At 46.5% G+C, this 27,546-nt stretch overlaps 1 protein-coding gene across 2 annotated transcripts in view; it reads left to right on the plus strand.

Annotated features, from left to right (window-relative positions):
* The window catches only part of LOC118371090 (ecto-NOX disulfide-thiol exchanger 2-like), a 364,051-nt gene that overhangs the window by 234,751 nt on the left and 101,754 nt on the right, over positions 1-27,546 (plus strand). For both annotated transcript variants that reach the window (XM_052512575.1, XM_052512577.1), the window contains one exon: positions 11,157-11,315. In XM_052512575.1, coding sequence (XP_052368535.1) covers positions 11,157-11,315 — 159 coding nt within the window. The remainder of the gene's footprint in view (positions 1-11,156; positions 11,316-27,546) is intronic.

A 27,546-nucleotide genomic window follows, 5' to 3' on the forward strand; every position in this document is an offset into this window, starting at 1 on the left:
ATGGGGACATCATACTGTAGAGACTTCACTATGGGGATATGGAACTTTAGAGAGTCCACTGTGGGGACATGGAACTGTAGAGACTTCACTATGGGGACATGATGTCTTGTGGGGACATGGTACTGTAGAGACTTCACAATGGGGACATCATACTGTAGAGACTTCACTATGGGGACATGATGTCTTGTGGGGACATGGTACTGTAGAGACTTCACAATGGGGACATGGAACTTTAGATAGTCCACTGTGGGGACATGGAACTGTAGAGACTTCACTATGGGGACATGTTGTCTTGTGGGGACATGGTACTGTAAAGACTTCACTATGGGGACATGGCACTCACAGGAGAGATAAGCTTTATGGGGACAAGGCTTCCTTGGAATCCCCACTAGAATCTTGTCATCTCCTTCACAGGATTAAAGCTATGCATAGTCCTACTTCACATGGTTAAACCTCTGCATAGCCCTGCTTCATAGGGTGGAGTGGTGGCAACTCACCCAGCTGTTACTTGAGTTATGACATCAGACATTACAGGACATCTACAGTCAATACTGCTTAGTTGTCTGAGATTCCAACTGCTGCCTGTTGGCAGCCTGGAGCCCCAGTGGGACTACAACAGTGGCCATAGGGCCCATTGAGCTGCATATGGTTATTCAGTAGGGCTGTAGAGGGATGACTGTATTGACCATAAGGCTATAGATCAGGGTTACCCCACTGTCGGCCTGCGTGTGGTTTATTAACTTTTTTTTCATTATAATTGTTGGACATGCACTACGTGCACAATTATTAGGCAAGTGAGTATTCTGATCTTATCATTATTTCTATGCACATTTTCCAACTCCAAACCATATGAACTTGAATGCTTATTGGACAAATCATTTCTGATTATATGTATATTTGTAATGAGGGAGGGTGTGGTGAAAGTGAATAACACCTTATATCAAGGTGTGCATAATTATTAGGCAGCTTCATTATACCAGGTAAAATGGGCCAAAAGAGAGATTTAACTGACACTGAAAAGTAAAAAATGGTCAAATGCCTGTCAGACGGATGCAACACTGTTGAAATAGCTGAACTGTTGAGGCGTGACCACCTGACAATCAAATATTTTGTTGCGAATAGTCAACTAAAATCAAATCAAGTTTATTTGTCACGTGCGCCGAATACAACAGGTTGTAGTAGACCTTACACTGAAATGCTTACTTACAGGCTCTAACCAATAGTGTAAAAAAGGTATTCGGTGAACAATAGGTAAGTAAAGAAATAAAACAACAGTAAAAAGACAGGCTATATACAGTAGAGGAGGCTATATACAGTAGAGGAGGCTATATACAGTAGAGGAGGCTACATACATATATCGGTTAGTCAGGCTGATTGAGGTAGTATGTACATGTAGATATGGTTAAATTGACTATGCATATATGATAAACAGAGAGTAGCAATAACGGAAAAGAGGGGTTGGTGGGTGGTGGGTGGTGGGACACAATGCAGATAGCCCGCATAGCAAATGTGCGGGAGCACTGGTTGGTTGGCCCAATTGAGGTAGTATGTACATGAATGTATAGTTAAAGTGACTATGTATGTATGATAAACAGAGAGTAGCAGCAGTGTAAACATAGGGGGTGGGGGAGGCATACAATGCAAATAGTCTGGGTAGGCATTTTATTACCTGTTCAGGAGTCTTTTGGCCTTGGGGTAAAAACTGTTGAGAAGCCTTTTTGTCCTAGACTTGGCACTACGGTACCGCTTGCCATGCGGTAGTAGAGAAAACAGTCTATGACTGGGGAGGCTGGGGTCTTTGACAATTTTTAGGGCCTTCCTCTGACACCGCCTGGTGTAGTCCTGGATGGCTGGCAGTGTCATGCCCTGATCTTAGAGATCCTTTATTCTCTATTTTGGGTTAGGTCAGGTTGTGACTAGGGTGGGCATTCTAGTTTTGCTATTTCTATGTTGGTCTGGTATGGTTCCCAATCAGAGGCAGTCTATCATTGTCTCTGATTGGGGATCATATTTAGGCAGCCTTTTCCCACCTGTTTGATGTTGGATCTTGGTAATGTATTGTTACTTGTGAGCACTACATAGCTTCACGTTAATTTCGCTCTTTATTGTTTTCTGTGCATTTCACTCGAATAAAGATGATGAAACCATTCCACGCTGCACCTTGGTCCGATTCTTACAACAACGTTCATGAAAGGCAACTTATCCCCAGTGATGTACTGGGCCGTACGCACTACCCTGTGTAGTGCCTTGCGGTCAGAGGCCGAGCAATTGTCGTACCAGGCAGTGATGCTCTCGATGTTGCAGCTGAAGAACCTTTTGAGGATCTCAGGACCCATGCCAAATCTTTTTAGTTTCCTGAGGGGGAATAGGCTTTGTCGTGCCCTCTTCATGACAGTCTTGGTGTGTTTGGACCATTATAGTTTGTTGTTGATGTGGACACCAAGGAACTTGAAGCTCTCAACCTGCTCCACAACAGCCCTGTAGATGAGAATGGGGGAGTGCTCGGTCCTCCTTTTCCTGTAGTCCACAATCATCTACTTAGTCTTGGTTACGTTGAGCGATAGGTTGTTATTCTGGCACCACCCGGCCAGGTCTCTGACGTCCTCCCTATAGGCTGTCTCGTCGTTGTCGGTGATCAGGCCTACCACTGTTGTGTCTTCTGCAAACTTAATGATGGTGTTGGAGTCGTGTCTGGCCATGCAGTTGTGGGTGAACAGGGAGAACAGAAGGGGACTGAGCACACACCCCTGTGGAGCTGGTTCCACTGTACATCTCGCGGCTGTGCTTCCCTTTGTAGTCTGTAATAGTTTGCAAGCCCTGCCACATAAGATGAGCGTCGGAGCCGGTGTAGTATAATTCAATCTTAGCCCTGTATTGACACTTTGCCTGTTTGATCGTTTGACGCAGGGCAAAGCAATATTTCTTATAAGCTTCCGGGTTAGAGTCCCGTAACTTGAAAGCGGCAGCTCTACCCTTTAGCTCAGTGCAAATGTTGCCTGTAATCCATGGCTCCTGATTGGGGTATGTACGTACAGTCACTGTGGGGACGACGTCCTCGATACACTTATTGATAAAGTCAGTGACTGATGTGGTTTACTCCTCAATGCCCTCGGAAGAATCCTGGAACATGTTCCAGTCTGTGATAGCAAAACAGTCCTGTAGTTTAGCATCTGCTTCATCTGACCACTTTTTTATAGACCGAGTCACTGGTGCTTCCTGCTTTAGTTTTTGCTTGTAAGCAGGAATCAGGAGGATAGAGTTGTGGTCGGATTTACCATATGGAGGGCGAGGGAGTGCTTTGTACGCATCTGTGTGTGGAGTACAGGTGATCTAGAATTTATTTCCCTCTGGTTGCACATTTAACACGGTGATAGAAATTAGGTAGAACTGATTTAAGTTTCCCTGCATTAAAGTCTCCGGCCACTAGGAGCACCTCCTCTGGGTGAGTGGTTTCCTGTTTGTTTATTTCCTTATACAGCTGACTGAGTGCGGTCTTAGTGCCAGCATCTGTCTGTGGTGGTAAATAAACAGCCACTAAAAGTATAGCTGAAAACTCTCTAGGCAAGTAGTGTGGCCTGCAATTTATCACAATATACAACATCTAGAGACTTCCTTAGATTTAGTGCACCAGCTGTTGTTTACCAATATGCACAGACCGCCGCCCCTCGTCTTACCGGAGTGTCCTGTTCTATCTTGCCAGTGCATATCCCGCTAGCTGAATATCCATGTCGTCATTCAGCCACTATTCCATGAAACATAGCATATCACAGTTTTTTATGTCCCATTGGTAGGATATTCATTATCGTACCTCATCTAATTTCCGGGTCCTGCCTAGGCATCCGGCTCTTTGTCCTCTGTACCTGCATCACTTCCTCTTGCAAATAAATGGGATGTCGGACCTGTGGGGTGTTTGGAGAATGTCTTGTGCGTCCTCCTTGTTGTAGAAAAAAAACGTTGTTTATTCTGAGGTGAGTGATCGCTGTCCTGATATCCAGAAGCTCTTTTTTGACGTAAGATACGGTTGCAGAAACATTATGTACAAAATAAGTTACAAATAACGCGGAAAAACCCCCCACATAATAGCACAATTGGTTGGGCGCCCGTAAAACTGCTACCATTTCTTCCGGCGCCATTTTCACTGTAGTGCAAAGAACGCATGGAGAATTATTTTTTGAAAATTAACTGCAAAATACTTGAGAAGAATTCAACGTCAAGCTACCAGGAACCCATTATCCTCCACCATATTCCAGAACTGCAACCTACCTGGAGTCTTCAGAAGTACAAGGTGTCAAGTGCTCAGAGACATGGCCAAGGTCAAGAAGACTGAAACACGACCACCACTGAATACGATTCACAAGTTGAAACGTAAAGATTGGGTAAAGAAATAGGTTTTATGGACAGATGACATGAGAGGGACTCTTGATGGACCAGATGGACATGCCTGTGGCTGGATCAGTAATGAACACAGGGCACCACTTTGAGTCAGGCGCCAGGAAGGTGGTGGAGGTGTACTGTTATGGGCTGCTATCATTAAGGATGAGGTAGTTGGACCTTTTCGGGTTGAAGATGGACTGAAACTCAACTCCCAAACCTACTGCCAGTTTCTGGAAGATACTTTTTTCAAGCAGTAGTACAGGAAGAAGTCCTCAGCATTCAAGAAGGTCATGATCTTTATGCAGGACAATACTCTATCACATGCATCCAAGCACTACACTGCTTGGCTAGCCAGACAGGGTCTCAAAGATGCCCGAATAATGACCTGGCCCCCTTCCTCACCTGACTTGGACCCTTCTCAAACGTGAGATTTACAGTGAGGGAAGACAATACACCTCTTTGAATAGCATTTGGGAGGCTGTGGATGCTGCTTCAGCAAAAGTTGATTGTGAACAGATCAAGAAACTGACCGGTTCTGTGGATGGAAGGCTCATGTCAGTTATTGAAAAGAAGTGTGGCTACATTGGTCACTGAATATTTTTGAAAGGCTGGAAATGTTATTTAATTGTCATTTTGTGTTACCTTATCTGTTACACTTACTCAAAAAATGTTGAATAAACAAGTGAGTTGGGGCAAATACATTTTGTAATTTGGTTGCCTAATAATTCTGCACACTATTAGTTGCCTAATAATTGTGCACACTTATGTATTCCCCTGAGAAAGACAAAGCTCACTTTTCCTTTGTTAAACATTTAGGTTTGAGGATGAATAACATTTTGGATTGACTGAGAGCATTGTGTTTGTTCAACAATAAAATGAATCCTGAGGAATGCAATTTGCCTAATAATTGTGCACACAGTGTAATAGACTGTAAAAACAACAGGATATCAGCTCCAAGTGATTTTAATTTATGAAATCTGTTCCCAAGTATTCCCACACATAATAGAGAGACACGTGATCGTATACATATTTAAGCAAGTTTTGATTTTAGTCAATCTGTTTGGGCTTCTTGCAGTCAATTTGCAGTATAGAAATAATTTGTAATTATGCTTACATTTTAGTAACTTAGTAGACGCTCTTATGCAGAGCTACTTACATTAGCAACTAAGGTTAAGTGCCTTGCTCAAGCGCACATCTACAGATTTTTCACCAAGTCGGCTCGAACCAGTGTCCTTTCATTTACTGGCCCTGTGCTCTTAACCCGCTAGGCTACCAGCAGACCCTGCCTGTTCCGTCCCCGTGACCATCCTCTCAAGAAAAAAATCTGTCTGCGGCTGAATCTATATTGTATATTATGAAGAGAAGGAGATGTCTGGCAGCACATTGAGACTGGAGCCTCTGGTCGTGTTCTAGAGGGCTTTGCCTGCTCGCCTCATTAGAGAATATTACCTAGCATGCCTCACAGTAGTTCACTGTGTTACCCTCCCTCCCTCCATCCAGCCCTCCCTCTACCCTCCACGCAGCCCTTCCTCCACCCATGCCCTCCCTCCCCCAGGCCTCCCACCCTCTCTATACCCAGCCCTCCCTCCCTTTACCCAGCCCTCCCTCTACCCAGCCCTCCCTCCCCCCAGCTCTCCCACACTCCCCTTTACCCAGCACTCCCTCCCCCCAGCCCTCCCACACTCCCCTTTACCCATCCCTCACTCACTTCATCCAGCCCTCCCTTCCACCCTCCATTTACCCATCCCTCCCTTCACCCAGCCCTCCCTCCCCCCAGCCATCCCACACCATCCTCCACCCAGCCCTCTTTCCACCTAGCACCCACTCTGCTGGGGGGGACATTTACCCTGGAAAACAGAGGGAGGGGAGGAAGGGAAGGGAAGGGAAGAGAAGAGGAGGAAAGAGAGGGATGATGGATGTGATATGTTGACAGCCAGGAGGTATCTACAGTGAAATGCCAAATGTTTTATTCCTGGCTGGACATTTTATTGATAGGCAGCATGAAATGTAATTACCTTCAACAAACCTCTGGGAAGCTGAATGGTTAACATGGAGATACAGGACTGTGTGTGTGTGTGTGTGTGTGTGTGTGTGTGTGTGTGTGTGTGTGTGTGTGTGTGTGTGTGTGTGTGTGTGTGTGTGTGTGTGTGTGTGTGTGTGTGTGTGTGTGTGTGTGTGTGTGTGTGTGTGTGTGTGTGTGTGTGTGCGTGTGCTCTTCTCTGACTGTGTGTGTGTGTGTGTGAATGCTTGCGTGTGTTTGTGTATCCATGGGAAGGGTGTGTGTGTGTTTGGGTGACTCTTCATATCTCTGGGACTGCAGGCAGAGGCTGTGTGATGATCTATCATGTGACTGGAGAAAGAGAGATGAAGAGAAAGAGATGGAGCCAGTGGGAGAGGGAAGAGGGAGAGATAGGGGGGAGAGAGAGACACCTTGTGTGTCTGGAGAGAAGACAGAGTCCTCCGCTGATGTTTCTGTTCAGGAGACTCCTGCTCTGTCTCTGTCTCCAGACAGTTTTACCTCTGGCTGGAAGAGGCCTGTTTCACACTGAAGATGGTGTGTGTTTATCTTAAAATCCCTGAGAAGAAACAGAGTGTAAATAATCTCTGTTATCATGCATCGCTCTACTTCACACCTCCTATGCCCACTGGCTCTGAATGGAAGCGCACACGCACACACACACACACACACACACACACACACACACACACACACACACACACACACACACACACACACACACACACACACACACACACACACACACACACACACACACACACACACACACACACACACACACACACACACACACACACACACACACACACACACACACACACACACACACAGACTAGAAGGAGAAAGAAAAATTCAGCAGTGAAATGGAAACAGGCTGGTCTTGATCAAACCAGATCTTTTCTTGATGTGCACCCGGAGCCTGGTTTGGCTCCTATCATCTGTCATGTTCATGAATAAATATGGTGCAGAAATCTTTTATTTACCAAGAGTGAAAATTATTCTCTGTGCTCATAATATGTGTGGCAGCCAGGAGTGTTTTACATAATTCATCAGCAGTGTGCTCATTTCCTCAGTTCAGGGTAGTGGCAGTTATGAATCAGCTCATCTGCCGCATAGGGGCCAATGACAGAGCTCTGGCGTGGGCCTCTCTCTCCAACCAGAGCTCTGCCATGGGCCTCTCTTCCCAACCCAGGGCTGAACCCCACTATTACCCTGTCTGATGCCCACCAAAGAGCTCCCTAGTGGGCCTCTCACCCAGCCCTGAGACAAGAGCCACTATTACCCTATCTGAGGCCCTATCTGAGGCCCATCCGTGGTGGGTCTCTCACCCAGTCCTGAGACCAGAGCTGAACCCCACTATTATACTGTCTGAGGTCAATCAGAGAGCTCCGTGGTGGGCCTCGACCCAGCCCTGAGACCAGAGCTGAATCCCGCTATGACCCTGTCTGAGGCCCATCAGAGAGCTCTGTGGTGGGCCTCTCACCCAGCCCTGAGACCAGAGCTGCCACTTAGACTGGCATTCAGTAGACACTGTGTCCGCTGTACCTCCCTCCCTCTATCTCTCCTCCTGCCATCATTTCACCTCTCCTCCACCTCGCTGGGCAGGAGTCATCATCAACCAGGCAACATGGTCCCTCTTATCACTTTCAACATGAATACCAGAAATTAGGTCATTAACAGGCAGGTGGGTGGGCAGACGCATGTGTGTATGAGTGCACCCAGCTGTAGTCTACATCAATACTTGTGAAATGTCCTGTGTTTCCTGGTCTTCTCTCTCTCTCTATTTCTCTCTCTCTCTCTCTCTCTCTCTCTCTCTCTCTCTCTCTCTCTCTCTCTCTCTCTCTCTCTCTCTCTCTCTTTGACTACAGACAGGAAGATCAAAGGTCAGACAAACAGTAGCAGAGAGGAGAGTCAAGAGAAGCTCATGTAGCTCCACTTTAAACATGTAGGATGTTTGTTTGTTCCTATCAAGCCCTAAACCAACAATGCAGTTTAAGAAATAGAGTTAATAAAATAAATAAACTAAACAAAAGTGAAAAAACTATCACAAGGTAACACAAGAAATGTACATAACAATGACGAGGCTATATACAGGGGGTACTGGTACCGAGTGTGGGGGTACAGGTTAATCGAGGTAATTTGTAAAGTGACTATGTAGATAATAAACAGCGAGTAGCAGCAGTGTAAAAACAAAAAGGGGATGTAAGTAGTCTGGGTGGCCATTTGATTAGTTGAGTTATTCAGCAGTCTTATGACTTGGGGGTAGAAGCTGTTAAGGAACCTTTTGGTCCTAGACTCGGTGCTCCAGTACTGCTTGCCATGCGGTAGCAGAGAGAACAGTCTATGACTTGGGTGACTTTGATCATTTTTTGGGCCTTCCTCTGACACTGCCTAGTATATAGGTCCTGGATGTCAGGAAGCTTGGCCCCAGGGATGTACTGGGCAGTACGTACTACCCTCTGTAGTGCCTTATGGTCAGATGCTGAGCAGTTGCCATACCAGGGGGTAATGTAACCAGTCAGGATGCTCTTGATGGTGCAGCTGTAGATGTTTTTGAGGATCTGGGGACCCATGACAAATCTTTTCAGTCTCCTGAGGGGGAAAAGGTGTTGTCGTACCCTCTTCACAACTGTCTTGGTGTGTTTGGACCATGATAGTTTGTTGGTAATGTGGACACCAAGGAACTTGGAATTCTCGCTCCACTTCAGTCCCACCAATGTTAATGGGGGCCTGTTCAGCCCTCCTTTTCCTATAGTCCACAATCAGCTCCTTTGTCTTGCTCACATTGAGAAAGTGGTTATTGTTATTGGCACCACACTGCCAGGTCTCTGATCTCCCTATAGGCTGTCTCATTGTTGTCGGTGATCAGGCTGTTGTGTCGAAACTGTTGTGTCGTCAGCAAACCTAATGATGGTGTTGGAGTTGTGCTTGGACACGCAGTCGTGGGTGAACAGGGAGTACAGGAAGAGACTAAGCATGCACCCCTGAGGGGCCCCAGTGTTGAGGATCAGCATGGCAGATATGTTGTTGCCTACCCTTACCACATGAGAGCGTGATCACACAGTCGTCCGGAACAGCTGGTGTTCTCATGCATGCTTCAGTGTTTCTTGCCTCAAAGTGAGCATAAAATACATTTATGTCGTCTGGCAGGCTCGCGTCACTGGGCAGGTTGTGGCTGGCTTTCCCTTTGTAGTCCGTAATAGTTTTCAAGCCCTGCCATATCTGAAGAGCATCAGAGCCGGTGTAGTACAATTCAATCTTAGTCCTGTATTGACGCTTTGCCTGTTTGATGGTTTGTCTGTGGGCATAGCAGGATGTCTTATAAATGTCCGGATTAGTGTTCCGCTCCTTGAAAGTGGAAGCTCTACCCTTTAGCTCGATGAGGATGTTGCCTGTAATCCATAGCTTCTGGTTGGGTAATGTATGTACGTACGGTCACTGTGGGGACGACATCGTCAGTGCACTTATTGATTAAGCTGTTGACTGAGGTGGTATACTCTTCAATGCCATTGGATAAATCCTGGAACATATTCCAGTCTGTGCTAGCAATACAGTCCTGTAGTGTAGAATCTGCGTTATCTGACCACTTCTGTATTGAGTGAGTCACTGGTACTTCCTGCTTTAGTTTTTGCTTGTTAGCCGGAATCAAAAGGATAGAATTATGGTCGGATTTGTCAAACGGAGGGTGAGGGAGAGCTTTGTATGAGTCTCTGTGTGTGGAGTAAAGGTGTTCTAGATTTTTAAAAATCTGGTTGCACATGTGACATGCTGGTAGAAATTAGGTAAAGCATATTTAGGTTTCCCTGCATTAAAGTCCCTGGACATTAGGAGCGCCGCTTCTGGATGAGCATTTTCTTGTTTGCTTATGGCCTTATACAGCTCGTTGAGTGCGGACTTAGTGCCAGCATCGGTTTGTGGTGGTAAATAGACGGCTACGAATAATATAGATGTGACCTCTCTTAGTAGATAGTGTGGTCTACAGCTTTTCATGAGGTATTCTACCTCAGATGAGCAATACCTAGTGACTTCTTTAATATTAGGCATCGCGCACCAGCAGTTTTTGACAAATAACGTAGCTGCTCTGTCCTGCTGAAAAACGGAGAAGCGAGCCAGCTCTATATAGTCCGTGTCAGTGAAACATAAGATATTACAGTTTTTAATGTCCCGTTGGTAGGATATTCTTAATCGTAGATCGTCCAGTTTGTTTTCCAATGATTGCACATTGGCCAATAATGCCAAGGGTAGTGGTTTACTCACTCACCAAAGAATTCTCACAAGGCACCCAGACATCCGTCCCGCCCCCTGTCTTTCTGTCTTATTTTCACACGAATGACAGGGATGGGGTCCTGGTCTCAGGAAAGCAGTATATCCGTTGCGTCAGACTCATTTAAGAAACATCTCTGTCCTGTTCGAGGTGAGTAATCGCTGTTCTGATGTACAGAAGCTCTTTTCAGTCATAAGAGACAGTAGCAGCAACATTATGTACTAAATACGTTGCAAAAAATGCGAAAAAACAAAGATAGCAAAGTTGGTTAGGAGCCTGTAAAACGGTAGCTATCCCCTCCTTTGCCATTGTCCATTCATCAGAGCATGTATTCAGTTATTTATAGACTGGCTGTGGGTCACCGTTGTTGACAGAAACCTCCGCAAAGTGTTCATGGAGAAACACAATGTCAAACTAAACATGAAAATGGCAACATGTGCTGAACTGGTGTGAGTGGCAATGTTGTTTTTATATGTGTGTGTTGTGTGCTTCATCTAGATTTTGACCAAGGCCTTGGCATGATGACAGGCATCGGTCCCATGAACCCCATGATGCCCGGCCTCGGCATGGTGCCCCCACCCCCCCTCCCTCTTGATCTGCCCATCGTCAAGGAAATCATTCACTGCAAGAGCTGCACCCTCTTCCCCCCCAACCCCAGTAAGTCTATTTACCTCTTACCCAAGTAAGTCTATTTACCTCTACTAGACAAGGAATATACCTGCCTAACTTCTAAGCTGTTATATCCATTCTCCATGAGATCACTTACCCAGGAAGTACAACAACCTTACTGTTGCATTTAACACATTCACTGCAAGAGCTGCACCCCCCCAACACCAATAAGTCTATTTACCTTGTACCCCAGGAGGTCTATTTACCTCGTACCCCATGAGGTCTATTTACCTCGTACCCCAGGAGGTCTATTTACCTCATACCCCAGGAGGTCTATTTACCTCGTACCCCAGGAGGTCTATTTACCTCGTACCCCAGTAGGTCTATTTACCTCTACTAGACAAGGAATATACCTGCCTAACCACTAAGTCGTTATATCCATTCTCTATGAGATCACTTACCCAGGAAGTACAACAACCTTACTGTTGCATTTAACACATTCTTAAGGCAGGAACACACCAATAGCATTTGCTGGTATGATCAGAGTACAGGCTGTAACATGTAGAATAGTGCCTTTTATTTGTTGTCAGTCAGACGTCCATGGTTTCTAAAAAAAACAGTGCGCCAAACAAACAGCTGACAACGGCAGATCAACATTTGGTGTGGTCCTATACTCTAAACATTTTAACTGACATGACAAATATGAATGAACCCTTCCCCCGTCTACCTTCAATCAAATGTATTTATAAAGTGATGTGGTGGTCCTTCTATAGCTCAGTTGGTAGAGCATGGCGCTTGTAACGCCAGGGTAGTGGGTTCGATTCCCGGGACCACCCATACGTAGAATGTATGCACACATGACTGTAAGTCGCTTTGGATAAAAGCGTCTGCTAAATGGCATATATTATTATTATATTATATGTGCAGAAAGACAGCCTAAAACCCCAAACAGCAAGCAATGCAGAAAAACAGTGGCTAGAAAAAACTCCCTAGAAAAGCCAGAACCTAAGAAGAAGCCTAGAGAGGAACCAGGCTCTGAGGGGTGGCCAGTCCTCTTCTGGTTGTGCCGGGTGGAGATCATAAAAGAACATGGCCAAGATGTTCAAACGTTCATAGATGGTCAAGGGCAGTCAACCCTGGAGTGAACCAAGGGCTATATCTGTTCTTAGTTGTACATTTTCTGAATGGGGCATGCTTATTTAAGATGGTGAGGAAAGCACTTTTAAAGATTAACCAGGCATCCTCTACTGACGGAATGAGGTCAATATCCTTCCAGGATACCCGGGCCAGTTCGATTAGAAAGGCCTGCTTGCTGAAGTGTTTTAGGGAGTGTTTGATAGTGATGAGGGGTGTTCATTTGACCGCGGGACCATTACGGAACCAGGCAAGGAGGCAGTGATCGCTGAGATCCTGGTTGAAGACAGCAGAGGTGTATTTAGAGGGCAGGCTGATATCTATGAGGGTGCCCGTGTTTATGGATTTAGGGTTGTACCTGGTAGATTCCATGATAATTTGTGTGAGATGGGGGGCATCTAGCTTAGATTGTAGGATGGCCAGGGTGCTAAACATATCCCAGTTTAGGTCACCTAACTGTACAAACTCTGAAGATAGTTGGGGGGAAATCAATTCACATATGGTGTCCAGGGCACAGCTGGGGGCAGAGGGGGTCTATAACAAGCGGCAACAGTGAGAGACTTATTTCTGGAAAGGTGGATTTTTAAAAGAAGATGCTCAATCTGTTTGGGCACAGACCTGGATAGCATGACATAACTCTGCAGGCTAACTCCACACCCTTAGGCAGTTCTATCTTGGTAGAAAATGTTGTAGTTGCGGATGGAAATGTCAGAATTTTTGGTGGCCTTCCTAAGCCAGGATTCAGACATGGCTAGGACATCAGGGTTGGCAGAGTGTGCTTAAGCAGTGAATAAAACAAACTTAGGGAGGAGGCTTCTGATGTTAACATGCATGAAACCAAGGCTTTTACGGTTACCGAAGTCAACAAATGATAGCGGCTGGGGAATAGGAGTGGAACTGAGGGCTACAGGGCCTGGGTTAACCTCTACATCACCAGAAGAACAGAGGAGGACTAGGATATGGGTACGGCTGAAGGCTATAAGAACTGGTCGTCTAATGCATTGGGGACAGAGAATAAAAGGAGTGTAATTGCGTTCTTCGTTTGTAGAAAGAGAGTCGGACCGAAATGCAGCGTGGTGGTTACTCATGTCTTTAATGAAACAATCGCGATACATTAAATAACTATACAAATACAAAACAACAAACGGAACGTGAAAACCTAATTACAGCCTATCTGGTGAAACTACACAGAGACAGGAACAATCACCCACGAAATACAAAGTGAAACCCAGGCTACCTAAATACGGTTCCCAATCAGAGACAACGAGAATCACTTGACTCTGATTGAGAACCGCCTCAGGCAGCCAAGCCTATACAACACCCCTACTCAGCCGCAATCCCAATAACTACAAAACCCCAATAAGAAATACAACAAAATAAACCCATGTCACACCCTGGCCTGACCAAATAATTAACGAAAACACAAAATACTAAGACCAAGGCGTGACAAGGAGCAGATTTCTGGGCGTGGTGGAATAGATTCAAGGCATAATGTACAGACAAGGGTATGGTAGGATGTAAGTACAGTGTCGGTAAACCTAGGCGTTTAGTGACAATGAGAGAGGTTTCGTCTCTGGAGGCACCAGTTAAGCCAGGTGAGGTCTCTGCATGTGTGTGGGGTGGGACAAAATAACTAAGGCATTTTAAGTGGGATTCGGGGCTCAACAGCAAAATAAAACAATAACTAGCCAAGACAGCGGTAGACAAGACATATTGACATTAGAGAGGGGCAAAAAGCAATCACAAGTGTTGATCAGGAGAGCTAAGACAACAATGGGTAAATGGCGATGAATGTGCAGAGCGGGTCAGTTAGGTACATACAGGACCTGAGATCGAGGCTGGGGCCGACAGGTAAACAAAATGAGGTACCGTGTTATTGAAACAGTCCAGGGGGCATCAGCTTTGTAGCAGAGTGATCATAGGGTCAAAATAGCAGCAATAGGTGAGTCAGGGTGCCGTTCGGTAGTGACTACTACACTAGGTGAGCGGGGGACACAGCGTTCAGAAAAGCTAGCGGACCGGGGCTAGTAGATGGTTCTTCGGCGACATCGTAACAGAATAGCCTGTTGAGACCCATCGGGCGATCACGTCGGCAGTCCAGTCATGATGTATCGGCGGGGCTCCGTGTCAACAATAATGGGTCCAGGCCAATTGGCATAGGAGTTATTGTAACCCTAGAATTAGTTGGTATATGGTCCTAGCTCGAGGCTAGCTCAAGGCTAGCTGGTGCTTGCTTGGGGACAGAGGCGTTAGCTAACAGTAGCCACTTGTTTGCAGCTAGATAGCTGTGATGATCCGGTGTAATGATCCAGAGCAGCAGGAATCCAGTGATATGGTAGAGAGAAGCAGTCCGACATGCTCTGGGTTGATATCGAGCTGTGCAGACTGGCAGGTGTTGTCCGAGCTAAGGCTGGCTGATGACCGGGAAAAAGGTGAAGGCCGCTAGCCGTGGCTAACAAAGACTAGTCGCTAGTGAGCTGGCTAGCTCCTGATGGAAGTTTCAGTTATAAGGAATAAAAATAGCAGATCCGTACCACATTGGGTGAGGTGGGTTGCAGGAAAGTATATTTAGTTCGTAGATAGAAAGTGAGACTAAGCTATATATGAAAAAGACTGGCTATTTATAAGACACGGGAACAAGACAAAGACAAATACACATGTCCTACTGCAATGCCATCTTGGAATTTTAGTAATGCTTTTAGTAATGCTTTGTAGGTTAGCAGTAAAACCTTGAAATCAGCCCTAGCCTTAACAGGAAGCCAGTGTAGAGAGGCTAGCACTGGAGTAATTTGATCACATTTTGGGGTTCTAGTCAAGATTCTAGCAGTCGTGTTTAGCACTAACTGAAGTTTATTTAGTACTTTATCCGGTAGCCGGAAAGTAGAGCATTGCAGTAGTCGGTTCTAGAAGTGACAAAAGCATGGATACATTTTTCTACATCATTTTTGGACAGAAAGTTTCAGATCTTTGCAATGTTAAGAAGATGGAAAAAAGCCATCCTTGAAATATTCTTGATATGTTTGTCAAAACAGAGTAACACCGAGGTCCTTCACAGTTTTATTTGTGATGACTGTACAGCCATCTTGATTAATTGTCAGATCCAACAGAAGATCTCTTTGTTTCTTGAGACCTAGAACTAGCATCTCTGTTTTGTACGAGTTTAAATGTAAAAAAGAATGCCTCAATCCACTTCTTTATGTCTGAAACATAAGCTTCCAGGGAGGGCAATTTTGGGGCTTCACCATGTTTCATTGAAATGTACAGCTGTCATCGTCCCCATAGCAGTGAAAGTTAACATTATGTTTCCGAATGACATCACCAAGAGGTCAAATATATAGTGAAAAAAATAGTGGTCCTAAAACGGAACCTTGAGGATCACCGAAATGTACAGTTGATTAGTCAGAAGACAAACCCTCAACAGAGACAAACTGATATCTTTCTGACAGATAAGATCTAAACCAGGCCAGAACTTGTCCATGTAGACCAATTTGGGTTTCCAATCTCTCCAAAAGAATGTGGTGATCGATGGAATCAAAAGCAGCACTAAGGTCTAGGAGCACGAGGAGAGATGCAGAGCTTTGGTCTGATGCCATTAAAAGGTAATTTACTACCTTCACTGGTGCAGTCGCAGTGCTACCTTCTCTATTACCTGAGTGCTGACTATAACTGAAACCAGCTCAGGGTTCATCTCTCTCCTCACAGTTCATTTATGCAGCCATAAGCATTCTCTTCCTCTCTCCTGCATTGTAAATGTCAATACTGACTCCAGTGATCTGGTCTAAAATGCAAGGGAATGAAAAGGTGTCAAGGTCTCTGTGTAACTGATCTGGCCCAGGGAAGTTCTGCGGGGCCTTATCGTCTCCACATTACAATTCTGACAGCTTATAAACTCTCCAGCCTAGCAGTAGGTGTTATGAGTACACACACATTCTAAACAGATACACACATGCACATATGCACGCCCACCCACCCACCCCCACCCAAACACAAACACACACCTCGCAGACACACATGGATAGCACCAGACAGCTAAAAAGCCGCTCAGGAATGGATTGTTTGACACTGTTGCTTGTGTGAGACTCACTGGATATAGAGGGAGAAACTGATCTACGTTCACATCTCCTCAGAGAGAAAGAAAGAGCGAGAGAGGGAGAGGGAAGGGGGAATAGAGAGAGGTGGAGAGGGAGAGAAGGTGGAGAAAGAGATAAAGAGGGGGAGAGAGAGAGATGGGGGAGGGAGGGAGGGAGACAGGGCGTGGGGGAAAAGAGAGGGAGATGGAGGGAGAGAGAAAGCGAGAGAGAGAGGGAGATAGGGGAAGAGAGAGATATGGGGAGGGAAGGGGAAAGAGAGGCTTGTGAGTGTAGTGATTACTGTACATTTTTTGTTTATTTTACTTTTGTTTATTATCTAGTTCACTTGCTTTGGCAATGTAAACATTGTTTCACATGCCAATAAAGCCCCTTAAATTGAAATGTAATTGAATCGAGAGAAGAGCGAGGGGGGTTGGATGGGGAGGGGGAAGAGAGATGGAGAGAAGGAGGGAGACAGAAAGGGAGATGGGGTGAGAGAGGATGAGAGACAAAGCGAGGGGGTTGAGAGAAGGGGAGAGAGAGCGAGAGAGAGAGAGGATGAGAGCGAGAGAGAGGGAGGGAGGGAGGGAGGCTCCATCTATAATAGGAGGAGTGACCTCTGTGAAGACAGAGCCTCATCTGTAATAGGAGGAGTGACCTCTGTGAAGACAGAGCCTCCATCTGTAATAAGAGGAGTGACCTCTGTGAAGACAGAGCCTCCATCTGTAATAGGAGGAGTGACTGTGAAGACAGAGCCTCCATCTGTAATAGGAGGAGTGACCTCTGCAAAAACAAGACACTGTGGTGTGTAAAACATGCCAGGCTGCAGGTTTGATGCCCCCTCCGTCTCTCCTCTCATTTTTCTTTTATTTTTTCCACTCATCCCCTCCTTCTTTTGGGGTCACGTCCAGTTAATTACCTGACTGCCTCGGTGTCTTTGTGTTCATGTCAGCCAGGCTATGCATCATGTCATCATGTCATACACCACATATGTTTAATGCTAACCTTTACATAGTGTTAAGCTTGTGGTATCCCGGGAGGTGTACCCGGGGGGGTTGATGATAGGGGGGAGGTACATGCCGTGACGTTGGCTCACTCTGCTGGGCGTTCACAGGCTGGGCACCATGACGATGATCGCCCAAGTACAGGTAATTAGTGGAGTGTGCCAACCAGCCATGCAGGACACATAAAGGGTGCACCGTGGCATACTGTGGGGGAAGACCGAGAGACAGACACGGAGCAGAACCTGAGAAGGACTGAGTAAAACCTCCATTATTTTGTTATGTTTATTTTGTTGCCTAGATAAGTCGTTTTCTGACTAGAACCTCCCTGTCTCTCAACCCGAGCGTACAGAGATTACCATAGAGGAACCGGTGGCTCAGTTTATCCTCAGCAAGCAGAAGCAACAGGTTTCACTAACATTTTCCAGTTACTGCAAACATCATCCCCCCATTTTCTCCAAAACACAACACAGTGGACAGGACATTTGTCCAGATGATAAAGCATGTATTTCATGTATCAAGTGTAAATAACTCATTTTTGACCAACTGTGCAGTTACTGCTCTTTTGCTTGTTAGGGCAGTACAACATAAAGTCTTAGACATTGCCTGTCTTTGATCGAACGATATTTCTATGAAAATTCAGCACTTTATGCCGTGAGAATAACATGACATTTTAAGTACATTTGTGTGTGTGTGTGTGTGTGTGTGTGTGTGTGTGTGTGTGTGTGTGTGTGTGTGTGTGTGTGTGTGTGTGTGTGTGTGTGTGTGTGTGTGTGTGTGTGTGTGTGTGTGTGTGTGTGTGTGTGCGTGTGTGACAGCAAAACCAAATGTGTGTGTGTGTGTGTGCGTGTGTGACAGCAAAACCAAAATGTGTGTGTGTGTGCGTGTGTGACAGCAAAACCAAATGTGTGTGTGAGAGAGGCAATGAACGGACCCACTGGGCAAAAACTGGTTGAATCAACATTGTTTCCATGGTAATTTCAACCCAAAAACACAATGTATGTATGGATGTTGAATTAACGTGAATATCAAATTTCCTCTTTTTGTGTTGATTTCACAATGAATTCACGTTAGTTGACAACTCAAACAAATGTGAATCAAAACTAGACGTTGAAGTGACATCCGTGCTCGGTGAGGAGCTCTTTATACTGTAGCACAAGCACAAAAGAGCTTGGGTTTTATTGTATAATGGCAGGCAAAGTTTTAAATGGAGTTGAAAGTGACAACTAACCCCACATTACATGTGACAACCCCCCACTAGGAACAGTGGGTTAACTGCCTGTTCAGGGGCAGAAGTCCAACCCTCTAGTCCAACACTCTAACCACTAGGCTACCCTGCCGCCGTGTATGAGCAAGGAGGCCAACAAACATGACTCCGTTACACCAGCTCTGTCAGGAGGAATGGATCAAAATTCACCCATCTTATTGTGGAAGGCTACCCGACACATTTGACCCAAGTTAAAATCAAATTAAAAGCAATGCTACCAAATACTAATTTAGTGTATGTAAACTTCTGACCCACTGGGAATGTGATGAAAGTAATAAAAGCTCTCTTCTATTATTCTGACATTTCACATTCTTAAAATAAAGTGGTGATACTAACTGATTTAAGACAGGGAATTTTTACTAGGATTAAATGTCAGGATTTTTTCCCCTCATTTTGTCTGTCATTGTTGAAGTGTACCTATGATGAAAATTACAGGCCTCTCTCATCTTTTTAAGTGGGAGAACTTTCACAATTGGTGGCTGACTAAATACTTTTTTGCCCCACTGTATATACACACACCTCAATGTTTTGGCATGCTGACATGAATTGACCGTTGGATGAGTTCTTTCAAAGAATTTACTAATTTAAAAAAGAAATCTCCCCAATTTTGTGATTACTACCTTGTCTCATCTCTGCATCTCCACAATGGGCTTAGGAAAGGCGAAGGTCGAGTCATAAATCCTCCAAAACATGACCCGCCAAGCTGCGCTTCTTAAGACCTTCTCGCTTAACCCGGAAGCTAGCTGTACCAATGTGTCGGAGGAAACACTGTTCAACTGACGACCGGAGTCAGCTTGCAGGCACCTGGCCAGCCACAAGGAGTCACTAGAGCGCGATGAGCCATGTAAAGCCCCCCCTCGGCCAAACCCTATCCTAACCCGACTGAAGCTGGGCTAATTGTGCACCGCCCTATGGGACATCCTGTTGTAGTGACGCCGCAACACTACCTTAGACCGCTGCGCCACTCGGAGGCCAATTATGTTTGGGAGTAATTAACACTGTGACAACCAACCCATGAGACAACCAACCCCAGTCTCCCCAAAAGTGTCTTTTAAGATGAAGATATGCACTTCATATTTGTGTTTTGAGGTCTCCTGTGACCTTCAGACTGTCCTTAGACTGTCTCGCTCAGAGAAAAACACTTACTGGGATCGCTCCTTTAATACCTCCTCCTGGGGAAAAGTTTCTGTCTCGGGACTTTTTCAAAGAAAACTCACTTGTCAGATTTGGGAAGAATCAATTTCAGCCTAAACTAAAACCAAAGTTCTTTGTTTTGTGGTGCTTTGGGAATCCAGGTTCCTTCAATAAACAGAACACAGTCTGGAGTCGCTACCCCTTAAGCACATGTTGTATGTGTTTTCATGGTATGTGTCTTCCTTCACTATGTGTGTTCAGTGTGTGTTCAGTATCTGTCTTCACTGTGTGTGTTCACTGTGTGTCTTCAGTGTGTGTCTTCACTGCACTGTGTGTGTTCAGTGTGTGCGCTGTCACAGGATGACACCTCTCAAAGTAGAGAGAAAATCAAATGATAAAATGTCACTGTCCACATTACCTTTAAAACTCTGCTCTCCTGTACATCATCTACATATGACTCTGTTCCACTTTACCTTCAAAAAGATATTCAATATTAACTTTGTTGTCTTGTTCCATTTTACCTTTAGAATCCTGTTCCACTTTACATTTATAATCCTGTTTACTCTATTCCACTATACCTTTAGAATCCTGTTTGTCTTTACCTCTACAATTTTGTTCTACTATCTTTAGAACCCTGTTCCACTCTACCTTGAGAATCCTGTTTGTCTTTAACTTTAGAACCCTGTTCCACTTTACCTTCAGAATCCTGTTTGTCTTTAACTTTAAAACCCTGTTCCACTTTACCTTCAGAATATTGTTTGTCTTCAACTTAAGAACCATGTTCCACTATATCTTTAGAATCCTGTTTGTCTTTACCTCTAGAACCCTGTATGTCTTTTAATTTAGAACCCGGTTCCACTTTACATTTAAATCAAATCAAATCACATTTTATTGGTTGCATACAAATATTTAGCAAGCATTTCGCTTCCACAAGAAATTCTTGTGGAAAAATCGCCTTGAGTTCGTCTATTTTATTGTCTAGAGACTGAACATAAGCGAGTAATATACTCAGAAGTGGTGGATGGTGTGCCCGCCTCCTGAGTGGGACTAGAAGTCTACTCCGAATACCTCCTCTCCTGCGGCGTCTTGAAGCAGCCTCTGGGATAAGTGGAATAGTCTTGGGGGGTACGAACAAAGGATACAATTCAGGAAAGTCATATTTATGGTCAAAATGCTGGTGAGTTACCTCTGCTCCAATATCCAAAATATATTTCTGGCTGTATGTAATAATGAAAAAAACATTCTGAGCTAATAATGTGAGATATACCACACACACACACAAAATACATACTGCATAGTCGCTTAGGAGCCAGGAACCAGGTGACCATGTCTATTGGCACCATCTTCAGAGCGGGACTGAGGATGGGGTTGGGGCCGGTTAGTTAGGGCTGAGGAAGGGGTTGGGACTGGTTAGATAGGGCTGAGGATGGGGTTTGGGATGGTTAGATAGTGCTGAGGATGGGGTTGGGGCTGGTTAGTTAGGGCTGAGGATGGGGTTGGGGATGGTTAGATAGGGCTGAGGATGGGGTTGGGGCTGGTTAGATAGGGCTGAGGATGGGGTTGGGGCCGGTTAGATAGGGCTGAGGAAGGGGTTGGGGATGGTTAGATTGGGCTGAGGAAGGGGTTGGGGCTGGTGAGATAGGGCTGATGAAGGGGTTGGGGATGGTTAGATAGGGCTGAGGAAGGGTTGGGGCTGGTTAGTTAGGGCTGAGGAAGGGGTTGGGGCTGGTTAGTTAGGGCTGAGTAAGGGGTTGGGGCTGGTTAGTTAGGGCTGAGGATGGGGTTGGGGCTGGTTAGATAGGGCTGATGATGTGGATGGGGCTGGTTATATAGGGTTGAGGATGGGGCTGGTAAGATAGGGCTGAGGATGGGGTTGGGGCTGGTTAGATAGATTTGAGTATTGGGTTGGGGCTGGTTAGTTAGGGCTGAGGATGGGGTTGGGGATGGTTAGATAGTGCTGAGGATGGGGTTGGGGCTGGTTAGTTAGGGCTGAGGATGGGGTTGGGGATGGTTAGTTAGGGCTGAGGATGGGGTTGGGGAGGGTTAGATAGGGCTGAGGATGGGGTTGGGGTTAGATAGGGCTGAGGATGGGGTTGGGGCTAGGGTTTATGATGGGGGGGTTGAGGATGGGGTTGGGCTGGTTAGATAGGGCTGAGGAGGGGGTTGGGGATGGTTAGATTGGGCTGAGGAAGGGGTTGGGGCTGGTGAGATAGGGCTGATGAAGGGGTTGGGGCTGGTTAGATAGGGCTGAGGAAGGGTTGGGGCTGGTTAGTTGGGCTGAGGAAGGGGTTGGGGCTGGTTAGTTAGGGCTGAGGAAGGGGTTGGGGCTGGTTAGTTAGGGCTGAGGATGGGGTTGGGGCTGGTTAGATAGGGCTGATGATGTGGATGGGGCTGGTTATATAGGGTTGAGGATGGGGCTGGTAAGATAGGGCTGAGGATGGGGTTGGGGCTGGTTAGATAGGGTTGAGTATTGGGTTGGGGCTGGTTAGTTAGGGCTGAGGATGGGGTTGGGGATGGTTAGATAGTGCTGAGGATGGGGTTGGGGCTGGTTAGTTAGGGCTGAGGATGGAGTTGGGGATGGTTAGATAGGCCTGAGGATGGGGTTGGGGTTGATTAGTTAGGGCTGAGGATGGGGTTTGGGTTGGTTAGATAGGCCTGAGGATGGGGTTGGGGATGGTTAGATAGGCCTGGGGATGGGGTTGGGGATGGTTAGATAGGGCTGAGGAAGGGGTTGGGGATGGTTTGATAGGCCTGAGGATGGGGTTTGGGATGGTTAGATAGGCCTGAGAATGGGGTTGGGGCTGGTTAGATAGGCCTGAGGATGGGGTCGGGGATAGTTAGATAGGGCTGGGGATGGGGTTGGGGCTGGTTAGATAGGGCTAAGGATGGGATTGGTTAGTTAGGCCTAAGGATGGGATTGGTTAGTTTGGGCTAAGGAAGGGTTTGGGGCTGGTTAGGGCTGAGGATGGGGTTGAGGCTGGTTAGGGCTGAAGATGGGGCTGGTTAGTTAGGGCTGAGGATGGGGTTGGGGCTGATTAGTTAGGGCTGAGGATGGGGTTGGGGTTGGTTAGTTAGGGCCTAGGATGGGGTTGGGGATGGTTAGATAGGCCTGAGGATGGGGTTGGGGATGGTTAGATAGGCCTGAGGATGGGATTGGGGATGGTTAGATGGGGCTGAGGATGGGGTTGGGGATGGTTAGATAGGCCTGAGGATGGGGTTGGGGTTGGTTAGTTAGGGCTGAGGATGAGGCTGGTTAGTTAGGGCTGAGGATGGGTTTGGGGCTGGTTAGTTAGGGCCCGAGGATGGGGTTGGGGTTGGTTAGATAGGGCTGAGGATGGGGTTGGGGTTGGTTAGTTAGGGCTGAGGATGGAGTGGGGCTGGTTAGTTAGGGCTGAGGATGGGGTTGGTTAGTTAGGGCTGAGGATGGGGTTGGGGCTTATTAGTTAGGGCCCGAGGATGGGGTTGGGGTTGGTTAGATAGGGCTGAGGTTGGGGTTGGTTAGTTAGGGCTGAGGATGGGGTTGGGGATGGTTAGATAGGCCTGATGATGGGGTTGGGGATGGTTAGATAGGCCTGAGGATGGGGTTGGGGTTTGTTAGTTAGGGCTGAGGACGAGGTTGGTTAGTTTGGGCTGAGGATGGGGTTGGGGCTTATGAGTTAGGGCCCGAGGATGGGGTTGGGGTTGGTTAGATAGGGCTGAGGATGGGGTTGGGGTTGGTTAATTAGGGCTGAGGATGGGGTTGGGGCTGGTTAGTTAGGGCTGAGGATGGAGTGGGGTTGGTTAGTTAGGGCTGAGGATGGGGTTGGTTAGTTAGGGCTGAGGATGGGGTCGGGGCTGGTTTGATAGGCCTGAGGATGGGGTTGGGGCTGGTTAGTTAGGGCTGAGGATGGAGTTGGGGTTGGTTAGTTGGGCTGAGGATGGGGTTGGTTGGTTAGATAGGCCTGAGGATGGGGTTGGGGATGGTTTGATAGGCCTGAGGATGGGGTTGGGGATGGTTAGATAGGGCTGAGGATGGGGTTGGGGATGGTTAGATGGGGCTGAGGATGGGGTTGGGGATGGTTAGATAGGCCTGAGGATGGGGTTGGGGATGGTTAGATAGGCCTGAGGCACTTCTGAAAGCTTTGTGATCACCTCTCATCTCTCCCCCTTTACCCCTTCATATCTCCTCCTTTACCCCTTCATATCCCCTCCTTTACCCCTTCATCTCTCCTCCTTTACCCCCTCATCTCTCCTCCTTTACCCCCTCATCTCTCCTCCTTTACCCCTTCATATCCCCTCCTTTACCCCTTCATCTCTCCTCCTTTACCCCCTCATCTCTCCTCCTTTACCCCTTCATCTCTCCTCCTTTACCCCTTCAGCTCTCCTCCTTTACCCCTTCAGCTCTCCTCCTTTACCGCTTCATCTCACCTCCTTTACCACCTCATCTCTCCTCCTTTACCCCTTCATCTCTCCTCATTTACCCCTTCATCTCTCCTCATTTACCCCTTCATCTCTCCTCCTTTACCCCTTCATCTCTCCTCCTTTACCCCTTCATCTCTCCTCATTTACCCCTTCATCTCTCCTCATTTACCCCTTCATCTCTCCTCATTTACCCCTTCATCTCTCCTCCTTTACCCCTTCATCTCTCCTCCTTTACCCCTTCAGCTCTCCTCCTTTACCCCTTCATCTCTCCTCCTTTACCGCTTCATCTCACCTCCTTTACCACCTCATCTCTCCTCCTTTACACCTTCATCTCTCCTCATTTACCCCTTCATCTCTCCTCATTTACCCCTTCATCTCTCCTCCTTTACCCCTTCATCTCTCCTCATTTACCCCTTCATCTCTCCTCCTTTACCCCTTCATCTCTCCTCATTTACCCCTTCATCTCTCCTCATTTACCCCTTCATCTCTCCTCCTTTACCCCTTCATCTCTCCTCATTTACCCCTTCATCTCTCCTCCTTTACCCCTTCATCTCTCCTTTCTCAGACTTGGGCCAGGTCATATCTTCTTCTGTTCTTATTCCCTCCACTGTCCTTTGAATGTATCCTTTCTTGACACCTCTACGTTCTCCTGCTCTGCTTCCTCTGTCTCCCATTCTTTTGTCTCTGCTCCAATAATCCTTCCTCTCTCTCTCTCATCTCCCAGTCCACTCCCTATCTCTCTATTCATCTCTCGTTGTCACTTGGGTTTCTTATGAAAGGCAGAGCGTTTTAAAGGAGAGGTGTCTTTATTAATAAACCCCTATTTCAGAGAAATACTATTTATTAGGGTGGCAGGTAGCCTAGCGTATTTTCTTGATACCTACGGGGGTCCGAAAATTCCAAATCAAATAGCTAAATGATCCTTCGTATCTAAAACAATTCCATATGTTAGCTTAGTAGAACCCCAGCCTGGGCCCTTAGGGGTTTTAAAAACGCTTCAGATATGTGTAATTTCCACTTTGAAATTTCAAATGTAATTATAATCCACATAATAATTCACATGTCCTGTTGCTGCAGGATTACTTTCCTGCTGTAGCAAACTGGAGCAAAAAATATTGTGTGTGTGTGTGTGTGTGTGTGTGTGTGTGTGTGTGTGTGTGTGTGTGTGTGTGTGTGTGTGTGTGTGTGTGTGTGTGTGTGTGTGTGTGTGTGTGTGTGTGTGTGTGTGTGTGTGTGTGTGTGTGTGTGTGTGTGTGTGTGTGTGTGTGTATTAAAGGAGCCTGGTGAGTCAGTGGCCCTGTCATCTCCAGGGCAGCAGGTCAACAGGCTGCATATGGTGGCCATCACAGGGAGCAGGACCTCCAGGCTACCCTGACACCATACTGCCCCTCACACTGACCTTGATCTGAATAACAACAGCCCTGCAGAACAGTATTTTCTCACACACAAGCCCGCAGTCTCACTCTCTTTCTTTCTCTATCTCTCTGGCTAAAAGCATGTCAATGTGCATCTCCATCCAGCCTCCATCTCTCTCTCTGTCTAGGAGCATGTCAATGTGCATCTCCATCCAGCCCCCCTCTCTCTCTGGCTAGGAGCGTGTCAATGTGTATCTCCATCCAGCCCCCTCTCTCTCTCTGGCTAGGAGCGTGTAGTGTATCTCCATCCAGCCTCCATCTCTCTCTGTCTAGGAGCATGTCAATGTGCATCTATCCAGCCCCCTCTCTCTCTCTGTCTAGGAGCATGTCAATGTGCATCTCCATCCAGCCCCCTCTCTCTCTGTCTAGGAGCATGTCAATGTGCATCTCTATCCAGCCCCCTCTCTCTCTCTGTCTAGGAGCATGTCAATGTGCATCTCCATCCAGCCCCCCTCTCTCTCTCTGTCTAGGAGCATGTCAATGTGCATCTCTATCCAGCCCCTCTCTCTCTCTCTGTCTAGGAGCATGTCAATGTGCATCTCCATCCAGCCCCCCTCTCTCTCTCTGGCTAGGAGCGTGTCAATGTGTATCTCCATCCAGCCCCCCTCAATCTTCTCTTTTCTATCTCTATTTTTCATTCGTCCGATTCTCGCTCCGTTCTCTGTCTCCTTTTCTATCTCTCTCGCAGGTTGTTTTTTTGGGATGAGTCTTGTCCTGAGGCAGAGCTGAACGATTTCCACTAGATGGGCCAGCTACAAAGTCAAAATTAGCTATATATATTTGCTTTTTGGTCGTAATTTAAAGTTAAGGCCAGGCATAAAGTTAGCAGTGTGGTTAAGGTTAGGTTTAAAATCGTTGTTTTTAAGACTTTGTGGCTGTGCCATCTTGTGGCTACCTGCAGAGCTGCCTGCAGTACACGAGTCATCTCAATAAATGCCAATCTGCGTCTCTCTCTGCCTCTGCTCTTTCACAAAGCACTCCTCACATCTCAGTCAGCAAAAGAGACGAAAGGAAGTGGCTGTATGAGAGTGTCTGTCCATAATTACATGGGACTGAAAAGAAAGAGTACAGAGTACAGTGGAGAAGCTAGGCAGGTCATGTGTGTGTGTGTGTGTGTGTGTGTGTGTGTGTGTGTGTGTGTGTGTGTGTGTGTGTGTGTGTGTGTGTGTGTGTGTGTGTGTGTGTGTGTGTGTGTGTGTGTGTGTGTGTGTGTGTGTGTGTGTGTGTGTGTGTGTGTGTGTGTGTGTGTGTGTGTGCGAGCGTATGTGCGCAAATAACAGGTGTACATCTGCAACATTCGCACTGAACAACATTCGCACTGAGCAACATCTGCACTGAGCTAGAGCTGCTGCTTTCATGGAGCGGGACACTAATCTGGACGCTTATAAGAAATCCCACTACACCCTATGACAAACCATCAAACATAATTACATGACCAAGATACAATCCTACTACACCAACTCTGACACTCGCCCGATATGGCAGGGCTTGTAAACTATCATGGTTTACAAAGGGAAACCCAGCCACGAGCTGCCCGCTGACGAAAGCGTACCAGATGAGCTAAATGCCTTCTATGCTCGCTCCGAGGCAAGCAACACTGAACTATGCATGAGTGCACCGGTTGATTCCAGACGACTGTGTGATCACGCTCTCTGTAGCCAATGTGAATAAAACCCTTCAACAGGTTAACATTTACAAGCCCGCAGGGCCAGACGGATTACCAGGACGCGAACTCAGAGCATGCGTTGACCAGCTGGCAAGTGTATTCACTGACATTTTCAACCTCTCCCTGACTCAGTCTGTAATACCTACATGTTTCAAGCAGTCCACCATAGTCCCTGTCCCCAAAAACACTAA

The sequence above is a fragment of the Oncorhynchus keta genome, chromosome 4, assembly GCF_023373465.1.
Source record: "Oncorhynchus keta strain PuntledgeMale-10-30-2019 chromosome 4, Oket_V2, whole genome shotgun sequence".
Classification (NCBI taxonomy): Eukaryota; Metazoa; Chordata; class Actinopteri; order Salmoniformes; family Salmonidae; genus Oncorhynchus; species Oncorhynchus keta.